General features: G+C 45.8%; 1 protein-coding gene across 1 annotated transcript; it reads left to right on the plus strand.

Moving 5' to 3' along the window:
- Window positions 1–16,685: 16,685 nt before the first annotated feature.
- On the plus strand, window positions 16,686–22,734 carry HAPLN2 (hyaluronan and proteoglycan link protein 2). The gene is made up of 6 exons (XM_049876027.1): window positions 16,686–16,725; window positions 19,675–19,818; window positions 20,055–20,408; window positions 20,573–20,689; window positions 20,828–21,010; window positions 21,396–22,734. Exons 2-6 carry the CDS (start codon window positions 19,731–19,733, stop codon window positions 21,677–21,679), a joined length of 1,026 nt encoding a protein of 341 aa, XP_049731984.1. The 5' UTR covers window positions 16,686–16,725; window positions 19,675–19,730; the 3' UTR covers window positions 21,680–22,734.
- The last annotated feature ends 69 nt before the right edge of the window (window positions 22,735–22,803 follow it).

The following is a 22,803-nucleotide window of genomic DNA, read 5'->3' on the forward strand; positions in this document are numbered from 1 at the left end:
AACCACTGGCCAAATTGACAAAGAGAAATATAAATAACCCCAATAAGAAATGAGATGGGCAACATCACAACAGAATCAACTGAAATAAAAAGGATCATAACAGAATACTACAAAAAATTATGCTCTAAAAATTTGAAAACTAGAGGAAATGGGCAAATCCCTAGAAACACACTACCTACCTAAACTAACACTGAGGTACAAAATCTGAACAGACCCATAACAAAAGAAGACATTGAAGAGGTCATAAAAAAAAAAAAGAAAAGAAAAAACCCTGGCCCAGACAGTTTCACTGGAGAGTTTTACTAGACATTCAGAGAAGAGTTGATACCAATACTACTCAAACTATTCCAGAACATAGAAAAAGAAGGAATACTCCTGAGTTTGTTCTATGAAGCCAGCATAACCCTGATATCAAAGCCAGGCAAAAAAAAAAAAAAAATTTTTTTTTTTTTTTTTTTTTTTTGGCAAAGGCACCACTAAAAAAGAAAATTATAGGCCAATATCCCTCATGAACATTGATGAAAAAAATCTTAAACAAAATTCTAGCCAATAGAATCCATGAGCATAAAAAAAAACCAAAAACATGACCAAGTGGTATTCATACCAGGTACACAAGGGTGGTTCAAAATCAGAAAATCAATCAGCGTAATCCACATAAATGAAACAAAGGAAAAGAATCACATGATCATCTCAACTGATGCAGAAAAGGCATTTGATAAAAGTCCAACACCCATTCCTGATAAAAACTCTTACCAAAATAGCGATAGAAGGGAAATCCCTCAACATCATTAAGGGCATATACAACAAAACCAACAGCCAACATTATTCTCAATGGACAGAGATTGAAAGCATTCTCCCTGAGAATGGGAACCATACGAGGATTCCCTTTATCACTACTCTTATTCAACATTGTACTGGAAGTCCTAGCTGGAGCAATAAAACAAGAAAGGGAAATAAAAGGCACCCGTATTGGTAAGGAAGAAGTAAAACTATCCCTATTCACAGATGATATGATCCTATACATAGAAAATCTCAGAGAATCCACAAGAAAGCTACTGGAACTGATAGAAGGATCCAGTAAAGTGACACAGTACTAGATCAACATACAAAAATCAGCTGGATTCCTCTACACTAACAAAGAGAACTCCAAAAAGGAAATCAGGAAAAGAATACTATTTACAATAGTTCCCCAACTGGCATAACATAGTTCATAAACAAAATATCCAACATCCCACTTTGGTGACATAAAACACTTATACAAAGAAAACTAACTACAAAACACCACTGCAAGAAACCAAAAGAGACATTCATGAATGGAAAAACATACCATGCTCATGGATAGGAAGACCTAACATTGTGAAAATGTCAATACCACAAAAGCGATCTATATATACAATGAAATCCTGACCCAAATCCCAACAACATTCTTTAACGAGATGGAAAAACTAATCATCAACTTTATATGGAAAGGAAAGAGCCCCCAGATAAGTAAAACATTACTGAAAAAGAAGAACAAAATAAGAGGCTTCACACTACCCGATCTCAGAATCTACTATACAGCTACAGTAGTCAAAACAGCCTGGTACTGGTACAACAACAGACACATAGACCAATGGAACAGAATTGAGAATCCAGAAATAAATTCATCCACCTATGGACACCTGATCTTCAACAAAGGGTAGAAATTCATTAAATGGGGGAAGAGACTGTCTCTTCAACAAATGGTGCTGGAAAACTCGATATCCATTTGCAGAAAAATGAAACAGGAGCCATACATCTCCCCATACATAAAAAGTAACTTGAAATAGGTCAAAGACCTAAATGTAAAACCTAGAACTATAAAGTTCATGAAGGAAAATATAGGGACAACACTAGGGGCTCTAATTTATGGCATAAATAGAATATTAAGCATAATTAAAAATGCACAAACTCCAGAAAATAAACTTGATAACTGGAACTTCTTAAAAATTCAATATTTATGTTGATCAGAAGAATTTTCCATAACAAGGTGTGTATAAATTTTTGTATGAGAAACTAACTTGAGCTGTAAAGTTTCACTTAAAGCACACACACACAAAAAAAGACTTTTCCAAGAGAGTAAAAAGAGAGCCTAAAGACTGGGAAAAAATCTTTGGAAACAACATATCTGATAAAGGATTAATCTCCAAAATATTCAGAAAACTTCAACAACTCAACAATAAAAAGCAACCCAATCACAAAATGGACAAAGGACATGACAGATACACACCAAAGAGGATATTTAGGTGGCCAACAAATACATGAAAAGATGCTCACCATCATTAGCCATTAGAAATGCAAATCAAAACCACTATGAAATAACATTTTCCCCCTGCAAGAATGGCATTGATCAAAAATTCAGAAAACAATAAATGCTGACAAGGTTGTGGGGGAGATTGGGACTCTCATACACTGCTGGTGGGAATGCAAAATGGTACAACCACTATGGAAAATGATACGGTGCTTCCTTCAAAATCGAGAAATAGAAATACCTTATGATCCACCAATGCCACTCCTAGGAATATATCCTAGAGAAATAAGAGCCGTCACATAAATAGACATTTGCACACCCATGTTCATTGCAGCATTATTCACAATAGCAAAAAGATGGAAACAACCTACGTGCCCATCAACAGATAAATGGATAAACAAATTATGGTACATACACACAATAGAATACTACACAACGATAAAGAACAATGAATCCGTGAAATATCTCACAACATAGATGAATCAGGAGGGCATTATGTTGAGTGAATAAGTCAATCACAAAGGACGAATATTGTATGAGACTACTATTATAAAAACTCAAGAAAAGGTTTACACAAGGGAAGAAACAATCTTTGATGATTAGAACAATCTTTGATGTGGAACAACCTTTGAAGGAGGGTACAGGTAGGGAGAGGAAATCACTAACCAGACAGTAGACGTGTCAACTTTGAGTGAAGGGAAAGACAATACACAAAATAAAAAGAAGTCATCACAACTTGAGGCAAAAGAAGTCACTTAGAGGAACACAAGGGGAAAAAAAAAGAGGCAATCACAGTAAATATGACAGTACGTACAACCCTACAGTAACAGTAAAAACAACTTACAAACAGACACAGGCAGACAGGATAAGGGAGGAGGGCACATAGCAGTATATGTATATACATACATAGACTGTGGATATTTTTACATACAAGTTTGTATGTACAGCATGTATATTCAAATATATAATAGAGCACAAAGGGGGCACAGTCATAGAAACTTCCTAGACACATCCAAACACCTTGAGGGACTGAGTTAGTGGGGCTGAGGCCAGGGGACCATGGTCTCAGGGGACATCTAGGTCAATTGGCATAACATAGTTCATAAAGAAAATATTCAACATCCTACTTTGGTGAGCAGCATCTAGGGTCTTAAAAGCCCACGATCGACCATCTAAGATATATCTGTTGGTCCCATTCCATCCAGAGCAAAAAAGAATGAACAAAGCCAACGACACAAGGAAAATATTAGTCCAAAGGACCAATGGACCATGTGAACCACAGCCTCCACCAGGCTGAGCCCAGAAGAGCTAGGCGGTGCCCAGCTACCACCACTGACCGCTCTGAGGGATCACAATAGAAGATCTCAGAGAGAGCAGGAGAAAAGTTTAGAACAAAATTCAAATTCACACACACACAAACAGACTTACTGGTCTGACAGAGACTGGAGGAACCCTGAGATTATGGCCCTCAGACACCCTGCTAACTCAGAACTGAAGCCACTCCCAAAGTTCACCTTTCAGCCAAAGATTAAATAGGCCTGTAAAACAAACAATAACACACATAAGGAATGTGCATCTTAGATCAGTCAAGTGTACAAGAACAAATGGACAACACCTGCCCAAAAGCAAAGACAAGAAGGCAGGAAGGGACAGGAAAACTGGACAATTGGAAATAGGGAAACCCTGGTGGAAAAGGGGAGAGTGCTGACACATTGCAGGCATTGCAACCAGTGTCGTGAAGCAATTTGTGTATACGCTTTTGAACGAGAAACTAATGTGCTTAGTAAACTTTCACCTAAAGCGCAGTAGGAAAAAAAAAAAAAAAGCAGGGAATGAAGGACTGATACATGCTACCACATGGACCAACCTTGAAAACATTAGCTAAGTGAAAGAAGCCAGACCCAAAAGGGCACATATTTTAGGATTCCATTTGTATGTTGTTGTTGTTGTTGTTGTTAGATGCCGTGGAGTCAGTTCTGACTTATAGTGACCCTATGCACAACAGAACAAAACACTGCCTGGTCCTGTGCCATCCTCATAATCACTGCTATGCTTAAGCCCATTGTTGTGGCCACTGTGTCAGTCCATCTCGTTGAGGGTCTTCCTCTTTTTTGCTGACCCTCTGCTTTACGAAACATGATGTCTTTCTCCAGGGACTGATCCTTCCTGACAACATGTCCGAAGTATGTAAGAAGTAGCCTCTCCATCCTTGCTTCTAAGGAGCATTCTGGTTGTACTTCTTCCAAGACGGGTTTGTTTGTTCATTCATTCTGGTTGTACTTCTTCCAAGACAGGTTTGTTCATGGCAGTCCATGGTATATTCAATATTCTTTGCCAACACCACAATTCAAGGGCATCAATTCCTCTTCGGTCTTCCATTTGTGTGTAATGTCCAGAATAGGCAAACCCATAATGACAGGAAGCAGATCGGTGGTTGTCAGGGGCTATGGGGAGGGGACAACAGAGAGAGACTGCTAACGGGTACAGGGTTTCTTTTGGGGATGATGAAAACGTCCTGGAATCAGGTAGAGGTAATGGCTACATAGTCTTGTGAAGTCAATAAAAACCCCTGGCTTCTATACTTTAAAAGGGTGACTTTTATGGCATATGAATTATATCTAAAAAAAAAAAAACCCACAGGCATACTAAAATAACATGTTATGAACTGTCATCCCTAGGTGATGGGATTATCGATAAGTGTTTCACCTTCTTTATACATTCTCCCTTCATTTCAAATTTTCTACAATTAAAATATTTTATCCGAAAAAAATAATTTAGAAATAGCAAATGGATACAAATCAGAGTTCCTCAGTGCCGAGGGGCCTGGCACAGAGGTGAGGAGAAATATGGGCAGCAACAGGGGAGGACCTTTAGGAGGAAGTAAATGTGGCCTCTGGGATGACCAGCTCTTGGATTCCTTCCAAATTTTTTTTGCAGCAGCATTAAGGTAATGAGTTAGGGTTCTATTTCTTCCCCTTCTCGGTTTAAATCCTCCCACAGTGTTGTAAAAACTATATTACGCCAGCAAATCTCTGTGGCTCACAAAGTAATCTCACTTCTCTTCCTCCACCTCTGTGAAGAAGGAACGGCTGTTATTTTTTCTGTCAGTGAAATCTGAGGCAGAGGGAGGAGAAAACAGCTTGTGGTTGCAATTACAATGTGGGATTTTAAAATGCCTGTGTAACAAATATTGGCAATGTTTACCTAGTAGAACGTTATTTACTTTTCTTTTTGTTGAGGAAAAAAAAAAAAAAAAGGTGTGCTTGTATCTCACAGGGTTTTTCTCAGGCTGGTATTGTTTTCCTAATCCTCAGCCTAGGCAGGTTCTGATTTTTTTGAGTCCATGATTAAAAAGAAAAAAAAAAAATACAATCCATTGTGCACAGTAGTTTACTATTTAAAAATCATTTCCACAAACATTATCATATTTGGTCCTCACCATGATCCCTATCTCTTGGAATTGCCATGAGTTGGAATCAACAACAACTGGTGTTTTGTTTTGTTTTGTTTTTGATAGATAAGTAAGGAGCCCTTGGGTGGTACAGTTAACGAGCTTAACTGCTAACCCAAAAGCTTGAGGTTTGCATTCACTCAGAGGTGCCTCGAAAGAAGGCCCTGACGATCTGCTTCGGAAAAATCAGCCATTGAAAACCCCACGGAGCACAGTTTTACTCTGACCCACATGCGGTTGTCATGAGTCAGAGTAGAGGCCTCAACAACTGGTTACTGGTTATAGGTAAGTAACCTGAAGGCCAGGCAGAGCAGAGAGAAAGGAAATGGAATGAGAAGACCATGGTCTCAGCACTATGACTACTCCCCCCCACCCATGCAATCTAGTGCTGCTTCAGTTTAAGAAACATTTATTTCTCTTTGATGCCACTGCCATCTGCCCGTTGTTACCGTCATTCTCTAAGCCCTGCATCACTGTCCCTCTAGTTCCTGTCTCTGCCGTTCCCTGGCCTCAGCGTCTTCTCTTTGGAAGGACTTGAAAACCCCAGTGTGTGTAGGAGCTGGTTATGGGGTGGCTGGGCAGGTGGCATGGAGGGAGGTGGGGCTAACAGTTCTTACTGCCACTTCTAGGGTTGCCCTAGAGGAATGCAGGTTTCAAGGAAGCACGCGCTCATGTGGGTTGCTTTTTAAATGTTTTAAAAAATGAAATGTTTCTAGAAAATTCCATGAAAACGCTGTGGGAAATTTTCTGAAAGGGGCAGTATAAAAGACACCAAAAACCAACCGGTGTAGAGGTGGGAAAGAGGACCAGGCTAGAAAGAAAAACGGCAAGGAATCTCAGCTTCAGGCTTCCTCTTGGCTTTGCTGCCACAAATACGAAGAACAATGCTTGGAGAAATTGGGACTCCCTCCCTCTGAAATAGAGCTTAGCTAAGCACAGAAAAAAGCAAATCTGAAGGGCTTGCTGAGTCTGAAGGACACCCCGTAACTGTGAAGGCTCTACTCAAGCATCTTCATCTCTGAGCACCCTCAGCGTGGGACACCCGATGATCCCTGCAATAGTGCTCAGGGCTGGGTGCAGCGCCAAGAACTCAGTAGCATACGGTCAGGGCTAATAAAGCGGCCTTCTTGCCCCACCTGCTGGCCTTCTGCTGTATTGCATGTTACCGTTTAAATCAAGCTTTTAAAAAAACACATACTATGTACGCATATAAATGCCTTGAAAGTTTGGAAGGATAGACAATAAAAAGTTAAAAGTTATTTCCTCTATGTGGTGGCACCAAGGGGGATTTTCATTTTATTACTGTTTTATGTTTGTTAAACTGTCTACAATTAACATTGTCCCCCCCCCAAAAAATTGTAGACAATGTTTATCATTGAGTAAACGGTGTATCACTGGGTAATCAGAAAAAATGGCAATAAAAGTTCTCTTCCAGTTGTAAAAAATTATTGTTCTAATATTTATTCTGGTACTTTGATGGTTTCGTTTTTGCATTTAAACTTTTGAGCTTTCTGGGATTTATCTTAGCAGAAGGAATGAGTATGGATTCAACTCACCCCCGTCCCCAGCACACACAGAAGTAACCGGTTGTTCCAGCCTCTAGCAGCCTACATTATGCTGCAGCCATCTACCGGAATACCATACAGACATGGAAAAAGGATAAGCAAGCTTTGTCAGGGACTGATAGGGGAGGTGCTGGCGACATATTACTAGGTAAAAAAAGTGAGGTAGGCAACGCTGTGTATAACATGATCTCAATTCAGTTCATAAAAAGAATATATGTATGATGTATGTTTCTATCGACTTACATGTTTGTAGATTCTTAAAAACTTTCTGGACAGGTACAGAAGCAGCTTAACAACGGCTTCATTGTTCCAGGGGGAGGTGAGAAGAAGGAAGGAAGGGAGAATTTTACTTTTCGTTTTATCCTTTTCATCATGGTTTAATTCTTTGCGTTACATGCATGTAACACTTTTGTTTTAAAGAAATAAATAAAAATAATTAAGTAGGTGGCTTTAACGTTTGCATGTGTATGTGTGTGGTTTAGATGTCCTTGTAAAAATCAGACGACCCCTTAAAATCAATCTTTATCTCTGTTTTGATTAGTTCTGTTCCCTTGGACACGTTTTTCTTTCACCAATAATAATGGCTGAAATGTACTGAGTGCTTTCTATGAGCTAGGCAAAATTAATTCTAATCTAATTCGCTCTGATTATTGTAGCTGTTGTGGTGGTGGTTGTTATCTTCATTTTCAGATGAAGACACTGAAGCACAGAGAGGGTAAGCTGCCTGGTGTTATCCAGTTAGTAGGTAACAGGGCTGAGTTTTGTCTCCGGACACTCAAGTTCCAGAGCCTGTAGAATTTAACTACTACTCAATACTGCCTTTTTCTTAAGATTGCAGATGTTGGAAGAAAATTTCAATTTTATTTATTTATTCAGGAAACATTTTCTTAATGCCTAGTGTGTGCCAGGAGGCCCTGGGTGGTAGAAACAGTTAACATGCACAGCTGCAGCCAAAAGATCTGTGGTTCAAGTCCACTGAGAGGTGCCTTAGAAGAAAGGCCTAGCAATCTACTTTAGAAAAATCAGCCACTGAAAACCCTATGGAACACAGTTGTACTCTGATAAACATGGGGGTCACCATGAGTCAGAATCAACTGATGAGAGCTGGTAACTAGTAGTGTACGCCAGGTGAGAAAGCTGTGAAATCCCTTCTTGCTTTGGTTAAAGAAGGCTTCCTGAAGGAACACAAACAGGTGCATAATAAAGTTTCTTTGATATTGCTATTGGGACAGAGGAGCTGTAACAAGGGGTGGCCCACTGGGGCAGCAGCCTGTGAAGGGTGTTCTTAAGTACCAGAAGGCACTGCAGAGGACTCTTGCTGAGAATGGCCATTTCCTCTGAGTGTCCACTGCTGGTCCAAGCCAGGTGCTGACCAGGAGCTGGAGATACAAAAAGGGCCTGCCCTCAAGGAGTTTCAGTCTTCCTGGGAATCCCTGCTCTAGTTCCACCAGCAGAACTGCGTGGGGGCTGACTCAACAGTAGGCAACAACAAAATACCGTGTCACCTATCATTCTGTTTATGACAGTCCACCCGCTGCTGTGTCCAGGTGGGCCGTGGAGCTGGGTGTTTGCTCTGCTAGCCCTGCAAAGAAGCCCTGGTGGCGCAGAGGGAAGCAGAGTGCTAGTGTGCTGCCTTTCATGTAGTGAAATTGAGAAGTGTAAAAAGATGATTCTCAAAGTCTTTTGTTAACTCACGTCCAAGTTTTATTGAACTCATTAATGAAGGAACCGGCAAGAAGACAAAAGAGCTACATTGTTTAAAATGCATTTGAGAAACAGGGATTTATATAGTTGCTGAGGAAAGGAACACCTCAATAGATTGTTCCTTTAGATATAAACTGGTGCCACCAAGTTGACTGGTGACAACCACATACATGTCAGAGTAGGCTGCTCCAGAGGGTTTTCAATGGCTGCTTTTTTGGAAGTAGATCACTAAGTCTTTCTTCAGAGGTGTCTCTGGGTGGACTCAAACTCCCCACCTTTCTGTTAGCAACTGAACCTGTTAACCATTTGTACGACCCAGGGCTCCAATTTAGACATAGGACCCGTTAACTTTCTAGGACAATAAAACCCACAGCCCTTGTAGTTCACTTCTCTACTGGACAATAAAACTATGCTTTTATCATGTTTTGCAGGTTGACTTCTGTGATGGTTAAGATGGCTAAGATTCACTGTATTGATTGCGTGTGCTGGGCCATGATTCTCAGTGTTAATATGTGATCACTCCCATGACTGAATCTGCTGTGAGTAGCCAATCAGTCGAAAGGGAGTTTCCTTCGGGGTGTGGCCTGCATCCAAATATAAGCAGATGTCCTGGCTTCTTCACTCATTCTGGATCCTGCACTGCCTCCTGTTCATCTGACCTCCGGCTCTTGGGACTTGAGCTATCAGCTCATCTGCAGATCTTGGAATTCATTGATCTTCGCAGCCTGGGAGCGAGAGCCCTGCTCTCTGACCTGCCAGTCTTGGGTTCTCCAGCCCCTGTGGCTTTGTGAATTGAGAGAAGCCTCTATCCTGATACACCGACTTGGGAGGTTTCAGCCTCTACAATCGCGTGGCCTGTTTCCTTGATATAAATCTCTCTCTCTCTCTCTCTCTATATATATATTTATATGCTTTACTGGTTTTGCTTCTCTAGAGAACCCAGCCTGAGACAACTTCGAACTGTACAGGCTGTAAATATCTACACCTTTGTCAATTGTGGATTATTCCTCAATTATACTCTGATGACAAAGTCACATTCCTCAGATGAATCAGATGAGGGTCAAACAGGTTTATTAGAAGATGCTCTAGCATGCTACCAAAAATTAAATAAATGTAAAAATTAATCAAGCAATCCTCATTTACCTTTTTCCAAGTTTGAAGATAAACTACCTGGTTTACTTCGTAACTGTGTGTTCTGTAGGGTTGCTATGAGTCGGAATTGACTCGACGGCACACAACAACAACATAAGACCTTGGCAAGTTACTACTCTCTCTGGACATCAGTTTCCTTGTTTATAAAATGGGAATAATGAGACTGTGCTAATATTTCTTTCTCCCAAGTGCAAGAATAGAACTCGCTTTTTTTAAATTATTCAAATTCTGGTCTGAGAAGGGTTGATTAATACTTGCAAATCTTCTTGCTTCTGGGATATGTTTGATCAATGTGAGCCTGGGAGTGAGAGTTTGTACAAACTGAAGTCAGACCCAGCCTGGACTGGCTAGAAGGAGAACAGAAGCAGAACTTGGAGAGAGAAGCCTTGATGCCTGGAGCCATGAGATGGACATAATAAAATGAAGACAGGACCTCAAGGTATTTGCAGGGGTCAAAAACCAAAAAAATTAATTCTTTGCTGTCAATTTTAGAGAGCAGTAGAACTGCCCCCATAGGGTTTCCAAGGAGCAGCTGGTGGGTTCAAACTGCCAACCTTTTGGTTATAACAGAGCTCTTAACCACTGTGATATCAGGGCTCCTTTGCTGGAGTAGTAGAACAAAAATGCAGTTCAATGGTCCACCTGAACACAGCAGTGGATTGATTATTATAAATAGAATGATAGATGACATGGGTATTTTGTCATTGGGTGCTGTTGAGTCAGCCCACGCCCATGGTGACCCCATGCACCTGGTCCTGTGCCATTCCTACTATCAGTTGCAGATCTATACGGTTTTCACTGGCTGGTTTTTGCAAGTAGATTGCCAAACCTTTCTTCTGACATGGATATTAATAAGTAAAGCAAAATTGTTAAGTCTTAGTAACTGTGAAAACCTCTTCCAGACATTTGTCTTTGACTTTTCTCTGCACTTCCCATCATTTGATTTTACCCTTGCCTACCTCCAAGATAGGTGGAATAGGTATCATCCCATTAGACTGAGAGCTTCACAAGGTCATGAACTGCATTTATTTCTGTTTCTCACTCAGTGAGGGCCTTCAGAAAATAATTTAAATTGAACTGAGTTCCCATGGTGCAGGTGAGGAAACAAGCGCACTGACGAGATCTTGTCCAGGGTGACACAATTAGTGGAAGACCTGTAACTAGAACCCAGGTCTCCTGCCTGCCCTCTACTATATGTCTCATGCCTAGTAGCTGCAAATGTTTGTACAGCAGAGCTATGCCTTGCATGCCCAGGGTGGATTTCTGTCTAGGTGGTGGGTACATCTGTAGCCAGGAGTAAAGCCTAGGTGGTTGTTGTTATGTGCCATGGAGTTGGTTCCAACTCATAGCAACCCTATGCACAATAGAACGAAACACTGTCTGGTCCTATGCCATCCTCCCAGTCATTGTTATGCCTGAGCCCATTACTGCAGCCACTATGTCAATCCATCTCGTTGAGGGTCTTCCTCTTTTTTGCTCACCCTGTACTTTACCAAGCATGATGTCCTTCTCCAGGGACTGATTCCTACTGATAACATGTCTAAAGTACCTGAGACAAAGTCTTGCCATCCTTGCTTATAAGGAGCATTCTGGCTGTACTTCTTCCAAGACAGATTTATTCATACTTTTGTCTATGTTGGTGACCCAAATAAAGCAGAATGCTAAGTTCAATGTTGCTGCCTTTTGGCCCTAAAGAAAGACCAAGGAGAGCCATGCCTTCCTAATACTTTTTCTCTGACAGCACTGGCTTCAGGAGCAGGCTAGCCCAGGAGAAGGAGCAGCACCCTGCCTCTTCACCCCCGTGTCCTCAGCATAGAGATAATTAATGAACTTGAACATTTGCCAGGTTGAGATGAGGACAACATGATACCTCCATCCATTCTTTCAAGGCCTTTCAGAGCCAGGACAAAGCTGCTTCTGGAGCTAGGCAGCTTCTCCCTCTGGACATCTTCAGTTCTAGCTTTCAGGTTCTGATTAACACTAGTGGCACCATGAGATCTACTTCTCAGGAGTCCCAGGTAAAGGCTGGAGTGAAGAACAGGAAACTGAGTTCTCACCAGGATTTCCTGACTGGTAGGGTAGCCCAAGAGGAAGCACAGTCTCCTGTCAGGGCTCCAAGTGGCACCTGAGATATGATGGTGGCATCCCTACACTCTCCATGTTGTTGCTGTTGCTGTTAGTTGCAGTCGAGTCGATTCCAGCTCATGGCGATGTTATGTGTGCAGTGTAGAACTGCTCCATAGGGTTTTTAAGACTGTAACCTTTTGGAAGAAGATCACCAGGCCTTTTTTTCGAGACATCTCTTGGTGGATTTGAACTGCCAACCTTTCAGCTAGTAGTCAAAGGTTTAACCATTTACACCACCCAGGGACTCCATACAGATGAAAATATAGAATAATAGAGAGGTCTCTGGCTATCTATTATTTTTTACTTCCCCTTCCTCTCTCCCTCTTTCCTCCCCTTTCCCTCCCTCCCTTCCTTTTCTCCTCTTCTCCTGTTTCATATTTTCAGGAAATAAGGAAACTGGGGTACTCCACGGGTGACTGTCGTGGTAAAGGAGACCCCAGCCCCACAACAGGCCCTGCCCGTTCACTTAGAGGGTGTGACTAGTGAGAAGATGAGTGGGTCTCTTCTTCCCATCTTGTTCTCCCCTTCTCTGACCCTTTTCCTGTTTGAACCATATAACAATAAACCTAACTCATAGTGTGCTTTGCACTTTGTAGAATGCTCTTTCTTTACCCTCTCACCAACCTGTACAGATGAGCAGATACCATGCTGCCTGTTTGATAATTAGAGACTGAAGCTCCAGGAAGTAGGTATAGAGTCTCATGAAGTTAGCATCTGGCTGGAACAGGATTCCTGATTCATGGACCAGTGTTTCTCCCATTAGCTCCTGTGGCCTCATGCTCCTTTCAGACTGGCAATCTTCCCCCTGCCCCTGCCTCACGAGCATGGACCCCACCTCTCACTTCCTTCCCACCCTTGACTATATGCCCAGTACAAGGGCTGTTCAGGGTGCAGCGAGGCCTCCTGAGTGGAAAATAAGGCTTTCCTCAAGACTGAACCTCTCAGACTCACTCCTCATATCATCTGTAGTGAAACCAGGATCCAGTCCCAGGAGAGGCCAGAAAGAAATGACTTGGGGGTTCCCAAGAAGGAGGCGAAAGGTGGGAATCAAAAGAAGGAGGCGAGGAAAGCTCCAATCCAGCATCTGCAGAGAACTTCACTGTGGCAGGCAATGGAGGTAATGAAGTAACTGTGTGTAAAAGTGAATTTTATTCGGAAGGAGGGGGAAGTCCTAGCAAATACACACAGCCCCTGCCTGAAATTCCCCCTAAGATGCCATCTTGCCAGCTCTTCCACTTGTTCATGCAACAGCCCCAGTGGTAAAATTGGTACCATGTTTACCATAGGTGAATTAGTTGCCTGGGGCTGCCATAGCAAAGCACCACAAACTGGGTGGCTTAAAACAACAGAAAACAATTTTATTCTCTCACAGCTCTAGAGGCCAAAAGTCCTAAATCGAAGTGTTGGCAAGGTCACGCTCTCATTGAAGGCTCTAGGGGAGGAATCCTTCCTTGCCACTTCTAGCTTCTGTTGGTTGCTGGCAATCCTCGCCATTCCTTGGCTTGTAGACGCATTGCTCCAATCTCTGCCTCTGTCTTCACACGGCCTTCTTCCCTGTGTGCCTGGGTGTCCAAATTTCCCTCTTTTTGTCAGGACATTCGTCATTGGATTAGGCCAACCCCAACCCAGTATGACTTCATCTTCACTTGATTACATCTGCAAAGATCCTGTTTCCAATAAGGTCATATTTTGAGGTTCCAGGTGATCACGAATTTTGGTGGACACTATTCATCCCAGTATACCAGAGGTCAAGGAAATTGGTCAGCTGAACCTAGCTGAAGGATGGAAGCTGAGTCTGAGAAAGGGATGTCAGAACTCCGTATGCCTACATAACTCCCCCTCACCCTGATCAGTAGGTAGCAAGAGTGGCAAAGGTCTCTCCTCAAAAGATACTAGTTCAGTGCAAAGATGCCAACTCAAGCCTGAGCAGTCTTACCTCATTCTTGTTTTGCCGTGTCATGGGGCAGAGTGAAATTGACCTTGAGTGAACTAAGCAGTTTGTCTATTCACTGTATATTTATTCCTGTCTTTTCCTTTCTCATTCAAAGGGTTCTTTGTGCATCTATCAAATAGTTCTAGGCGTTCCTCCCTGCAAAACTCAGTCTCTCTGGGATTTAAATACCAGAGACTTCTAAGGCACAATTCAGAAGTGATTTAGGGAGAAAGGAGAGGTAATGAGTGAGACTGGCCTTGGAGGCAGTTACCCAGGCTTTGGAGCCATTTACATTCTCCCCCTTGCTCTGTTGGGAGGCTGTTTGTTTTGGTTGGGTTGAAGCCAATCAGATGCACTGGATCAGGGTGTACCGTCAGAGGAGACAGGGGGCTATTTGTCTTCTCTTATGAGACAGTCCAGGGGGTGGAGGGAAGGGCCTAGAAACATGGGTGGAGTGGACAGGGAGAAGATAGTGAATCAGATCACTAGAGTGGAGTTGGGATGGACTCCCTATTACTAGGTATAGGCCAAGTGAAGATCCTGGGTTCCTCTGACTCAGAGAGGGACAGAGGAGCAAAAGAAGAATTTGTGTAGAAAGCAAGAAGTTCTAAGATCAACAATTGGACTCTCTGTGATCTCAGGCAAGCCACCTTCCTCTCTATCTGCTCTTCTTCATTTGGTAAATGAAGAAGCAAAGTGTCTGAGGTCCTCTTCGGTTCTAATAGTGTGATTCCAATCCCATGAAGCTATGGATATGGGGCTGTTCCGCAGAGGGAAAAGAAGGGTGAGAGGCGATCTGAAGGTCTAGAGGTTTCTAAATGACAAATTACAGGAGATTTCTCCCTCTGCATCCATAGAAAACAGAAAGGTATGGGCTTATTCTGGGTTGTTGGAAGTGTTTTTGTCTTCATCTGGTGGTAGTTACGTGGTGTGTACACATGTAAAAACTCAACAAGTTGTACACTTCAGATCTGTGCACTTTACTGTGTGTCACTTATACCTCAATACCAAATAAACAAACCCACTGCCATCCTATAGGTCTAGAGTAGGACTGCCCCATAGGGATTCCAAGGAGTAGCTGGTGGATTCAAATTGCCGACCTTTTGGTTAGCAGCCAATCTCTTAAGCACTGTGCCACCAGGGCTCTTCAATAAAAAGGTTTAAACTCCAGCAGCAGCTCATACTTCAGAAGGAACTTCTTAACAAGAGGAACATTAGAGGGACTGAATTTCAACCCAGGGAGGTTAAGAATCTCCCTTCTTTTGAGAATTTTAAGCCAACAAGATTATTCACCTGGACCAAAGAGAGCTTTCCAAAGCCCCTCCATCCCAGAAATTCCCAGGTCCCTTTCCCAGGGACAGAAAAATCCTCCTTGCTGTCTAATTTCCATCTCTCGCATTGTAGTGCCAGCCATTCATTCTGCCCTCTGCAGAGCCCAGCCCCTCCCCTGGCCTCAGACAAAATGAGAGCCTTGTAAGTTGCAGTGCTGGGAGACCCCATTCCAACCGTCTCACCATCCATTCTCTCCCCCTCACCTCCTTCTTTTCTTCTTGGGGATCTCAATTCCTGTTCTGAGCCCGCCCCCACCCAGGCCCTTTTTCCGGTGCTGTGTGCCAGCCGGTCCTGCATCCCACATCCCCAGCTGTTGACATTTCGTTGCCACTACCCATGGGATAAAGAAAGGAGCCCTGTTATTCAACAATAGGGGGAAAGACGGAGACAATGGGAAATTGTGCTTTCCATGGGGTGGGGACAGAGAAGTAAAGAACAGACAGACGGACAGACAGGGGACTGGGCAGAAGGGATCAAGTTTCTTGAAGCAGCTGGAGGTCCTGGAAATCTGGTTCCCACCTTGAAAGCCTCCTCCCATAGGCAATGTGCACTCAGGCACCGGAGGGCAGAGGTGAGGACTTTGTCGGGGGTGGGTGGCAGGGGGTAGGGGTACAGGGTACTACTTGGATGAGGCCCATACAGAAGTGTGGAAGCAACTGAAACTTGACATAAAGATCTTTGAGCCTCATTCATAGTTCATTCCCATCCCCATCTGTCCGATACCCTCCTGCCCGCCAGTCAATCCACCCCTTCTCCAACCCAAGAACATCTCAGAAGCAACGAGGCACCGACTTTCCGCACTCTTCCAGGTTATCACATCATCCCTTTCCAGCCCACCCACTATCCCGAGCCCAGCACCTTCTCCTGATCCTGTGACAGTGAGCTCCATAGATGCAGTGCACGGCCATAGAGCTGGACGCCAGTCACTTAGCCTGGCTTAGCAGAGTGATGGGGAAGGGGAATGGCTAGTTCTTGGCTCCTTGGATTCTTTTTGAGCTCATGGCAGAAGCCTTTCCTCAAAGGTGCAAAAGGAGAGACCACGTTCATTAGGTCTTCAAGTCCTGGGACTTTAAGGTGCTTGGACTTCCCAGGCGCCCAGGCAGCACCTTCATTCGGAACCTCTTCCTCAAGCAAGACCAAAAGCTGCTAATCATTGCTCTCTCGTCTCTGTGAAAAGACTAACTTCTACCAGGTAGGCAATGAAGCTGTTGGCACTCGTTTTCTTTAAGGGGTATGAAGATGATATGTGTGCACCTGCTTTTTTTTGTGTGTGTGTGTGGTAACATACACATAACAAAAGATTTGCCATTTTAACCATACAATTCAGTGACACTAATCATATTCACCATGTTGGGCAATCATTGCCATTTTCTATTTCCAAAGGTTTCTCATCATCCAAAAAGAAACTAAGTACTCCTTAAACAATAACTACCCCCCTCCCCCAGCCCCTGGTAACCACTAATAAACTTATGTCTCTATTCATTTGCTTATTCTAGATATTTTATGTAAGTGGGTTGATACAGCATTTGTCTTTTTGGGTCTGACTTATTCCACCCAGCATAATGTTTTCAAGGTTCATCCATGTTGTAGCATATATCAGAACTTCATTTCTCTTTATGACTTAATAATATTCCTTTGTATTACATACCACATTTTGTTTATCCACTCATCTGTTAGTAGACACTTGGATTGTCTCCACCTTTTGGCTACTGCAGATAACGCGGCAATGAATATTGCTGTACGAGAATCTGAGTCCTTGCTTTCAAGCCGTTTGGGCATATACCTAGGAGTAGAATTGCTGGGTCACATGGTAGCTCTAGGTTTAACTTTTGAGGTGTGTGCTCCTGCTTTGAAATACAGAAACACTGAAGATCGATTAAAAGCTTGAGACTCCTGTCAGATCTGGGTTCAAATCCCAGCAAACTCTTTCTTCTTATTAGTGTGTGACCCCACTCAAGTTTCTTAAAATTTACGCTCCTTTTATAAAATGGTTTTCATCATAGTTCCTATCTCATAGGATTTCTGGGAGGAGTATATAAACTTATATATGTAGATACACGTGTGTGTGTGTGTAGATAGATAGATGTAAACGTAAAGCGCTTACAGCAGTGTCAGGCACATTAAACTTTAAACACCTGTTAACGCTGCTAGCATTATTTTTGGTCTCCGAATTGATTTTCTAGTCCCCATGATCACTCTTATTTACCAGGTCGTACTGTAAAGGAGAAGTGGTTTTCTTGCCCATGTCCCTGTTCCAGACACTTTCACTTTTAACCATTAGGAAGTTCTTTCAGTGCCTAACCTCCATTTCTCCTACTGCAAACTCGTCTTTGGCTTTCATTTGCAGGAGGACAGAACTCAGGTCCTTAGCTTTCTCACTCCTTTCCTCCCACTCCCTATGTCCCAGCTCTCCTTCTCACAAGTCCTCAATGTGAGCTCATTCACTAAAACACACACATTTATTTAGCCCCTACCGTGTTCCAGAGGAAACCCTGGTGGCATAATGGTTAAGTGTTACGGCTGCTAACCAAGAGGTCGGCAGTTTGAATCCACCAAGCACTCCCTGAAAACTCTATGGGACAGTTATACTCTGTCCTATAGGGTCGCTATGAGGCAGAATCCACTCAGCGGCAGGGGGTGTGTTTTGGTTTGGTGTTGGTGGCACGATGATTAAAGCGTTGGATACTAACCAAAAGTCAGCAGTTCAAAGCCACCAGCTGCTCCTTGGGAGAAAGGTGTGGCAGTCTGCTTCCATAAAGATTACAGCCTTGGAAACCCTATGTGGCAGCTTTACTCCATCCTATAGGGTCACTGAGTCCATTCGACCTGACTTCCTGGGTATTCCAGAAGCTATGCTGGGAGCTAACACATACATCACACTTACTATGTATCAAGTGTTATTTTAAGCATTTTACATCTATTAACACATCTAATCTTCACAACCACCCAGTGAGGCAGGTACACTATTATTGCCCACATTTTACTAGTGAAGACACTGAGGCAGAGAGAAGCAATTTGTTCAAAGCCATGCAATTAGGAAGTGGAGGAGCCAGATTCGGAAAATGAAAAAAAAACTAGGTCAAGAGATCCCCAGTCCAATTTTAAAGAAGGAGGGACAAGGTGATAAAATATAGATACCATAAAGAAGGGGAAAAATTAATTACCAAAATAGACAATTGCATTTAAAATAGTGTTTTCTAATAACTGGAAAATTTCATTGATATATTTTATCCTTGAAAAAGCCAGTCTGAATTAAGAAAAATATAAACTACACTTTAAAGAGAAGGAAAGGGTCAGCAGTTCAAATCCACCAGGCACTCCTTGGAAACCCTATAGGTCAGTTCTACTCTGCCCTATAGGGTCGCTACGAGTCGGAATCAATGGCAATGGGATTAGTTTTTTTTTTTTTAATAAGCAATACATATGCATTACTTTCAAATGCACACTGTAAATTTAACTGCTAATAAAAGTAATTCTAAGGGGAAAAAAGACCCCAGTCCAGTGCAGTAGGGAAACTAGACAAGTGGATCACAATGCATACAGTGTGGCCAGCTGGGGGCTGAGGAAAGGTTTACCGGAATAAGCGAGGCCCAACCTGATGCCTGAGAAATCGGGGTGAGGGCAAACACAGACTGTTTGGGGAACTCCTGCAAGTCTAGTGTGACCAGAGTGTGGTGTAGAGGGCGCAGGTGCTGCAGGGCAGGGGTGTGGGGGAGCAAGGCTGGAGGGGCAGAGACGCTGCATCACAGAGAGCCTTGGAAGCCATGGTTGGGAGATGGACAATGGGGTGCCACTGTTTGAAGCACGAGAGTGACATGATCACATGTATGCTGACTTCAGGGTGGAAAATGGGTGTTGGGAGAGGGTAGAGACTGGAGATGGCAATCCAGATGCCAAGATGTGGGAATTAGCAGTTGTGATGAGAAGGGCTTAGATAAGAAAAAAATGTAGATCAGGACCTACTGACTACTTCTGAGAGAAGAGAAATGGGCCCAGGAGGCCTGGTGGAAGGTTTGGTTATTTATGTTCCTTTTGCTGGCAACATCAGCCTCTTTTTCTGCCCCCATGGCTTCTAGCTGGACAGTCCCCTCTGAGGAATCCCTCATGGGAGTTCATCCCCAATACTCCCCCTTTCCCTCAGTCCTAAGGAACACCACTCTTCATGTCACACAGACAGTGCTGGGCTGAGTCGCCATCATGCTAGGGTGGCTCGCCCTCCCGGCACTCTGCAGCTTCCTCCTCCCTTGGACCTTCACCATCTTCCATACAGCCCTGGGGGACACAGGTAAGCACCCAGCCCAGCCTAGAATCTGGGGAACATTGTGGGGGAGGCTCTGGGGCTGGGAAAAGTGAAAAGGGCAGCTGTTGAGAGTACCCAGGGAGTGAGAGCAGTCGCTGCCCGGCAATGGAGAAGAGGATTGCGGGAGTCCGGGGAACTGCGTTTGGGGGGCAGGGTCTGGAATGGGCACTAGGGGCAGTGGGGATCAGGGGGTTCCTGCCACTGTGGCCCCCTCTGCTCAGCGCCCCACCCCGGCCCCCACTACCTCCTGCCCCCCATCCACGAGGTGATTCACTCTCGTCGTGGGGCCACGGCCACGCTACCCTGCGTCCTGGGCGCCCCGCCTCCCAGCTACAAGGTGCGCTGGAGCAAAGTGGAGCTGGGGGAGCTCCGGGAAATGCCGATTCTCATCACCAACGGGCTCCACGCCCGGGGCTACGGGCCCCTGGGGGGACGTGCGAGGATGCGGAGGGGGCATCGGCTAGACGCCTCCCTTGTCATCGCTGGCGTGCGCCTGGAGGACGAGGGCCGGTACCGCTGCGAGCTCATCAACGGCATGGAGGACGAGAGCGTGGCGCTGACGCTGCGCCTGGAAGGTGAGGCTCTTGCGCTCCCGCCAGCTCCTCCCGTGAGAGGAGGGTCCGGCCGCCTCGCCTCGGGCCGCCCAGGGCTCCTTTCCCAGCACTCCCCAACCCCCTCCCACGGGTCCCGGGCCCCTCTCGTAGGCTGTCCCCTCGCCAGGCTCTCCGCCACCCCCCAGGTGTGGTGTTTCCGTACCAGCCCAGCCGGGGCCGCTACCAGTTCAATTACTACGAGGCCAAGCAGGCGTGCGAGGAGCAGGACGGCCGCCTGGCCACCTACGCGCAGCTGTACCAGGGTGAGTGGCTGAACCCCAGCACGGCACAGGCCCCTCCCGGCTGTCACAGGGGCCCCAACGAGGGGACGCGGCGAGCTTGGGGTCTGGCTCTTGCCAGTGGCGCCTCTAATTGCCCCGCCCGCTGCCATCTCCCGCCAGCGTGGACCGAGGGTCTGGACTGGTGTAACGCCGGCTGGCTGCTCGACGGCTCCGTGCGCTACCCCGTGCTCACGGCGCGCGCTCCATGCGGCGGCCGGGGCCGGCCCGGGATCCGCAGCTACGGACCGCGCGACTGGAAGCGCGACCGCTACGACGCCTTCTGCTTCTCCTCGGCGCTGGCGGGTGAGGGCCGGGGCAAGGGGCGGGGCGGGGGCGGGCCCGAGCCGGCTGTGGGCGGGGTTAACGCGTACGGTGGGGCGGGGCGGGGCCAGCTGGGGCAGGGACTTGGGCGGGGTGTGGAGGGTTGGGGGCGTGGCATGGGCGGGGAGAAGTAGAGCGCGGAAAGATGGAGACCAGGGGCGGGCCGCCCTGTTTCAAGGCCCCGCCCCCTGGCGCTAACCGGCCCAGCGCCGCGGGCTCTGCTCCCCACGCCTGCGTCCCCCCGCTCCGAGCTCGGCCCCGCTTCTCCACCGCCTGCCCCACGGACTCCGCTCCCTGCGAGTCTGAATCCCGCCGCTCCCCGCCGCGCCCTGCTCTCGGCTGGTGGTTGACTGGCTCCCGTCTCCAGGAGACGTGTTCTTCGTTCCCGGGCGGCTGACGCTGTCCGAAGCCCACGCGGCGTGCAGGCGGCGCGGGGCCGTGGTGGCCAAGGTCGGGCACCTCTACGCCGCCTGGAAATTCTCGGGCCTGGACCAATGCGACGGCGGCTGGCTGTCGGACGGCAGCGTGCGCTTCCCTATCACCACGCCGCGGCCGCGCTGTGGGGGCCTCCCGGATCCCGGGGTGCGCAGCTTCGGCTTCCCCAGCCCCCAACAGCCGGCCTACGGGACCTACTGCTACTCCGAGAACTAGGGACCCACCTCACGGCAGTGCGACAAAGCCTGGGGGTCGTGGCGGGGTCCCTCGCCGCCCCTTTCCCGTAAGCCTCCGCTCCCGCCAGACGGAGCGGCCCTCCTGACCCGCTTTCCCGGACCCAGGGTGCAGGCCACGGACCCCGGCTGGCCGGCCGTCGGGGAGGCGAGGTGGTGGCGCCTCCTGCAGTAGGGTCCGCATATGATCCTTGGACCCATGGATCGACGACTGCCGGCGAGGACGGAGCCGCCTCAAGGGGGGCCGGTGGGGCGCCCAAGGGCATTAACTGATCTCTGTGTACAGCAATAAAATAACTTGGGGACTTTATGTATTGGGTGGAGATGTAAGACCTGCGAGACGTGGGGGGTAAGGTGCCCTACTCTGGACCCAGCGTGCCAACTGTGCGCCTAAGAGGACAGGGTAAGAGCAGAGGCCTCTGCCGCTACGAGGTGAACCAACAGGAGACGGGGAGGTGCTAGGAGAGGGGACCAAGAGGCCGAAGGAGACAGAGTTGGAGACAGTGCATCGCCTGGCGGGGGATGGACGCTGGAGAATTTAGGATGTTGTAGCTCCAGGCGCCACGAGGGGGCGCCGCACAATCACCGATTGCTCTGGTTCGGCTCTACCAGGAGCGCTTCTTCCATACCCTGAGGCCTACGCACTGGGCCCCACGGAAAGAATATAAGATGGACCTAAAAATATTTCAAAATGTGTTTGTATCCTGCCAGAAACGCATTGCAGAAACGTTTCCAGGGACTACTATTAAAGACAGGGAAGTCATACAGTTGATACAGGAAATTAAACACAAACACCGTCCCCACGAGGCTGATAATTCACCTTGATCGTGCACTTGGTTTAAACTTCGCCACCTACGCCGCCAAGGCGAAAAGCCGAGAACTGTACCAGTAACATTCTTAACATCTGGCTAAAGGAACCATAACTAATAACTCAAGAGACAAACTGTAAGGTTAATTCATTTTTCCTTACCTTTTTTTCAAAAAAATTGTTGAAGAAATCCAACTAATTACAAAAAACCTGGACTAGAGAAGAGTCATGAAGGAGGCAAAGGGTATGAACATTTTAATGGTGCTCCATAAATGTAAAATTGCTTCCTAAAAGGGTTC

This window comes from Elephas maximus, chromosome 3 (assembly GCF_024166365.1).
Source record: "Elephas maximus indicus isolate mEleMax1 chromosome 3, mEleMax1 primary haplotype, whole genome shotgun sequence".
Classification (NCBI taxonomy): Eukaryota; Metazoa; Chordata; class Mammalia; order Proboscidea; family Elephantidae; genus Elephas; species Elephas maximus.

What these genes read in the sequence shown, in the direction of transcription:
- HAPLN2 (XM_049876027.1), top strand. Translation starts at nt 19,731, where the DNA reads ATGCTAGGGTGGCTCGCCCTCCCGGCACTCTGCAGCTTCCTCCTCCCT. An exon ending in TACAGCCCTGGGGGACACAG is followed by an intron (nt 19,819 to 20,054) that starts GTAAGCACCCAG and finishes CCCTCTGCTCAG; the next exon opens with CGCCCCACCCCGGCCCCCAC. An exon ending in CTTCTCCTCGGCGCTGGCGG is followed by an intron (nt 21,011 to 21,395) that starts GTGAGGGCCGGG and finishes TCCCGTCTCCAG; the next exon opens with GAGACGTGTTCTTCGTTCCC.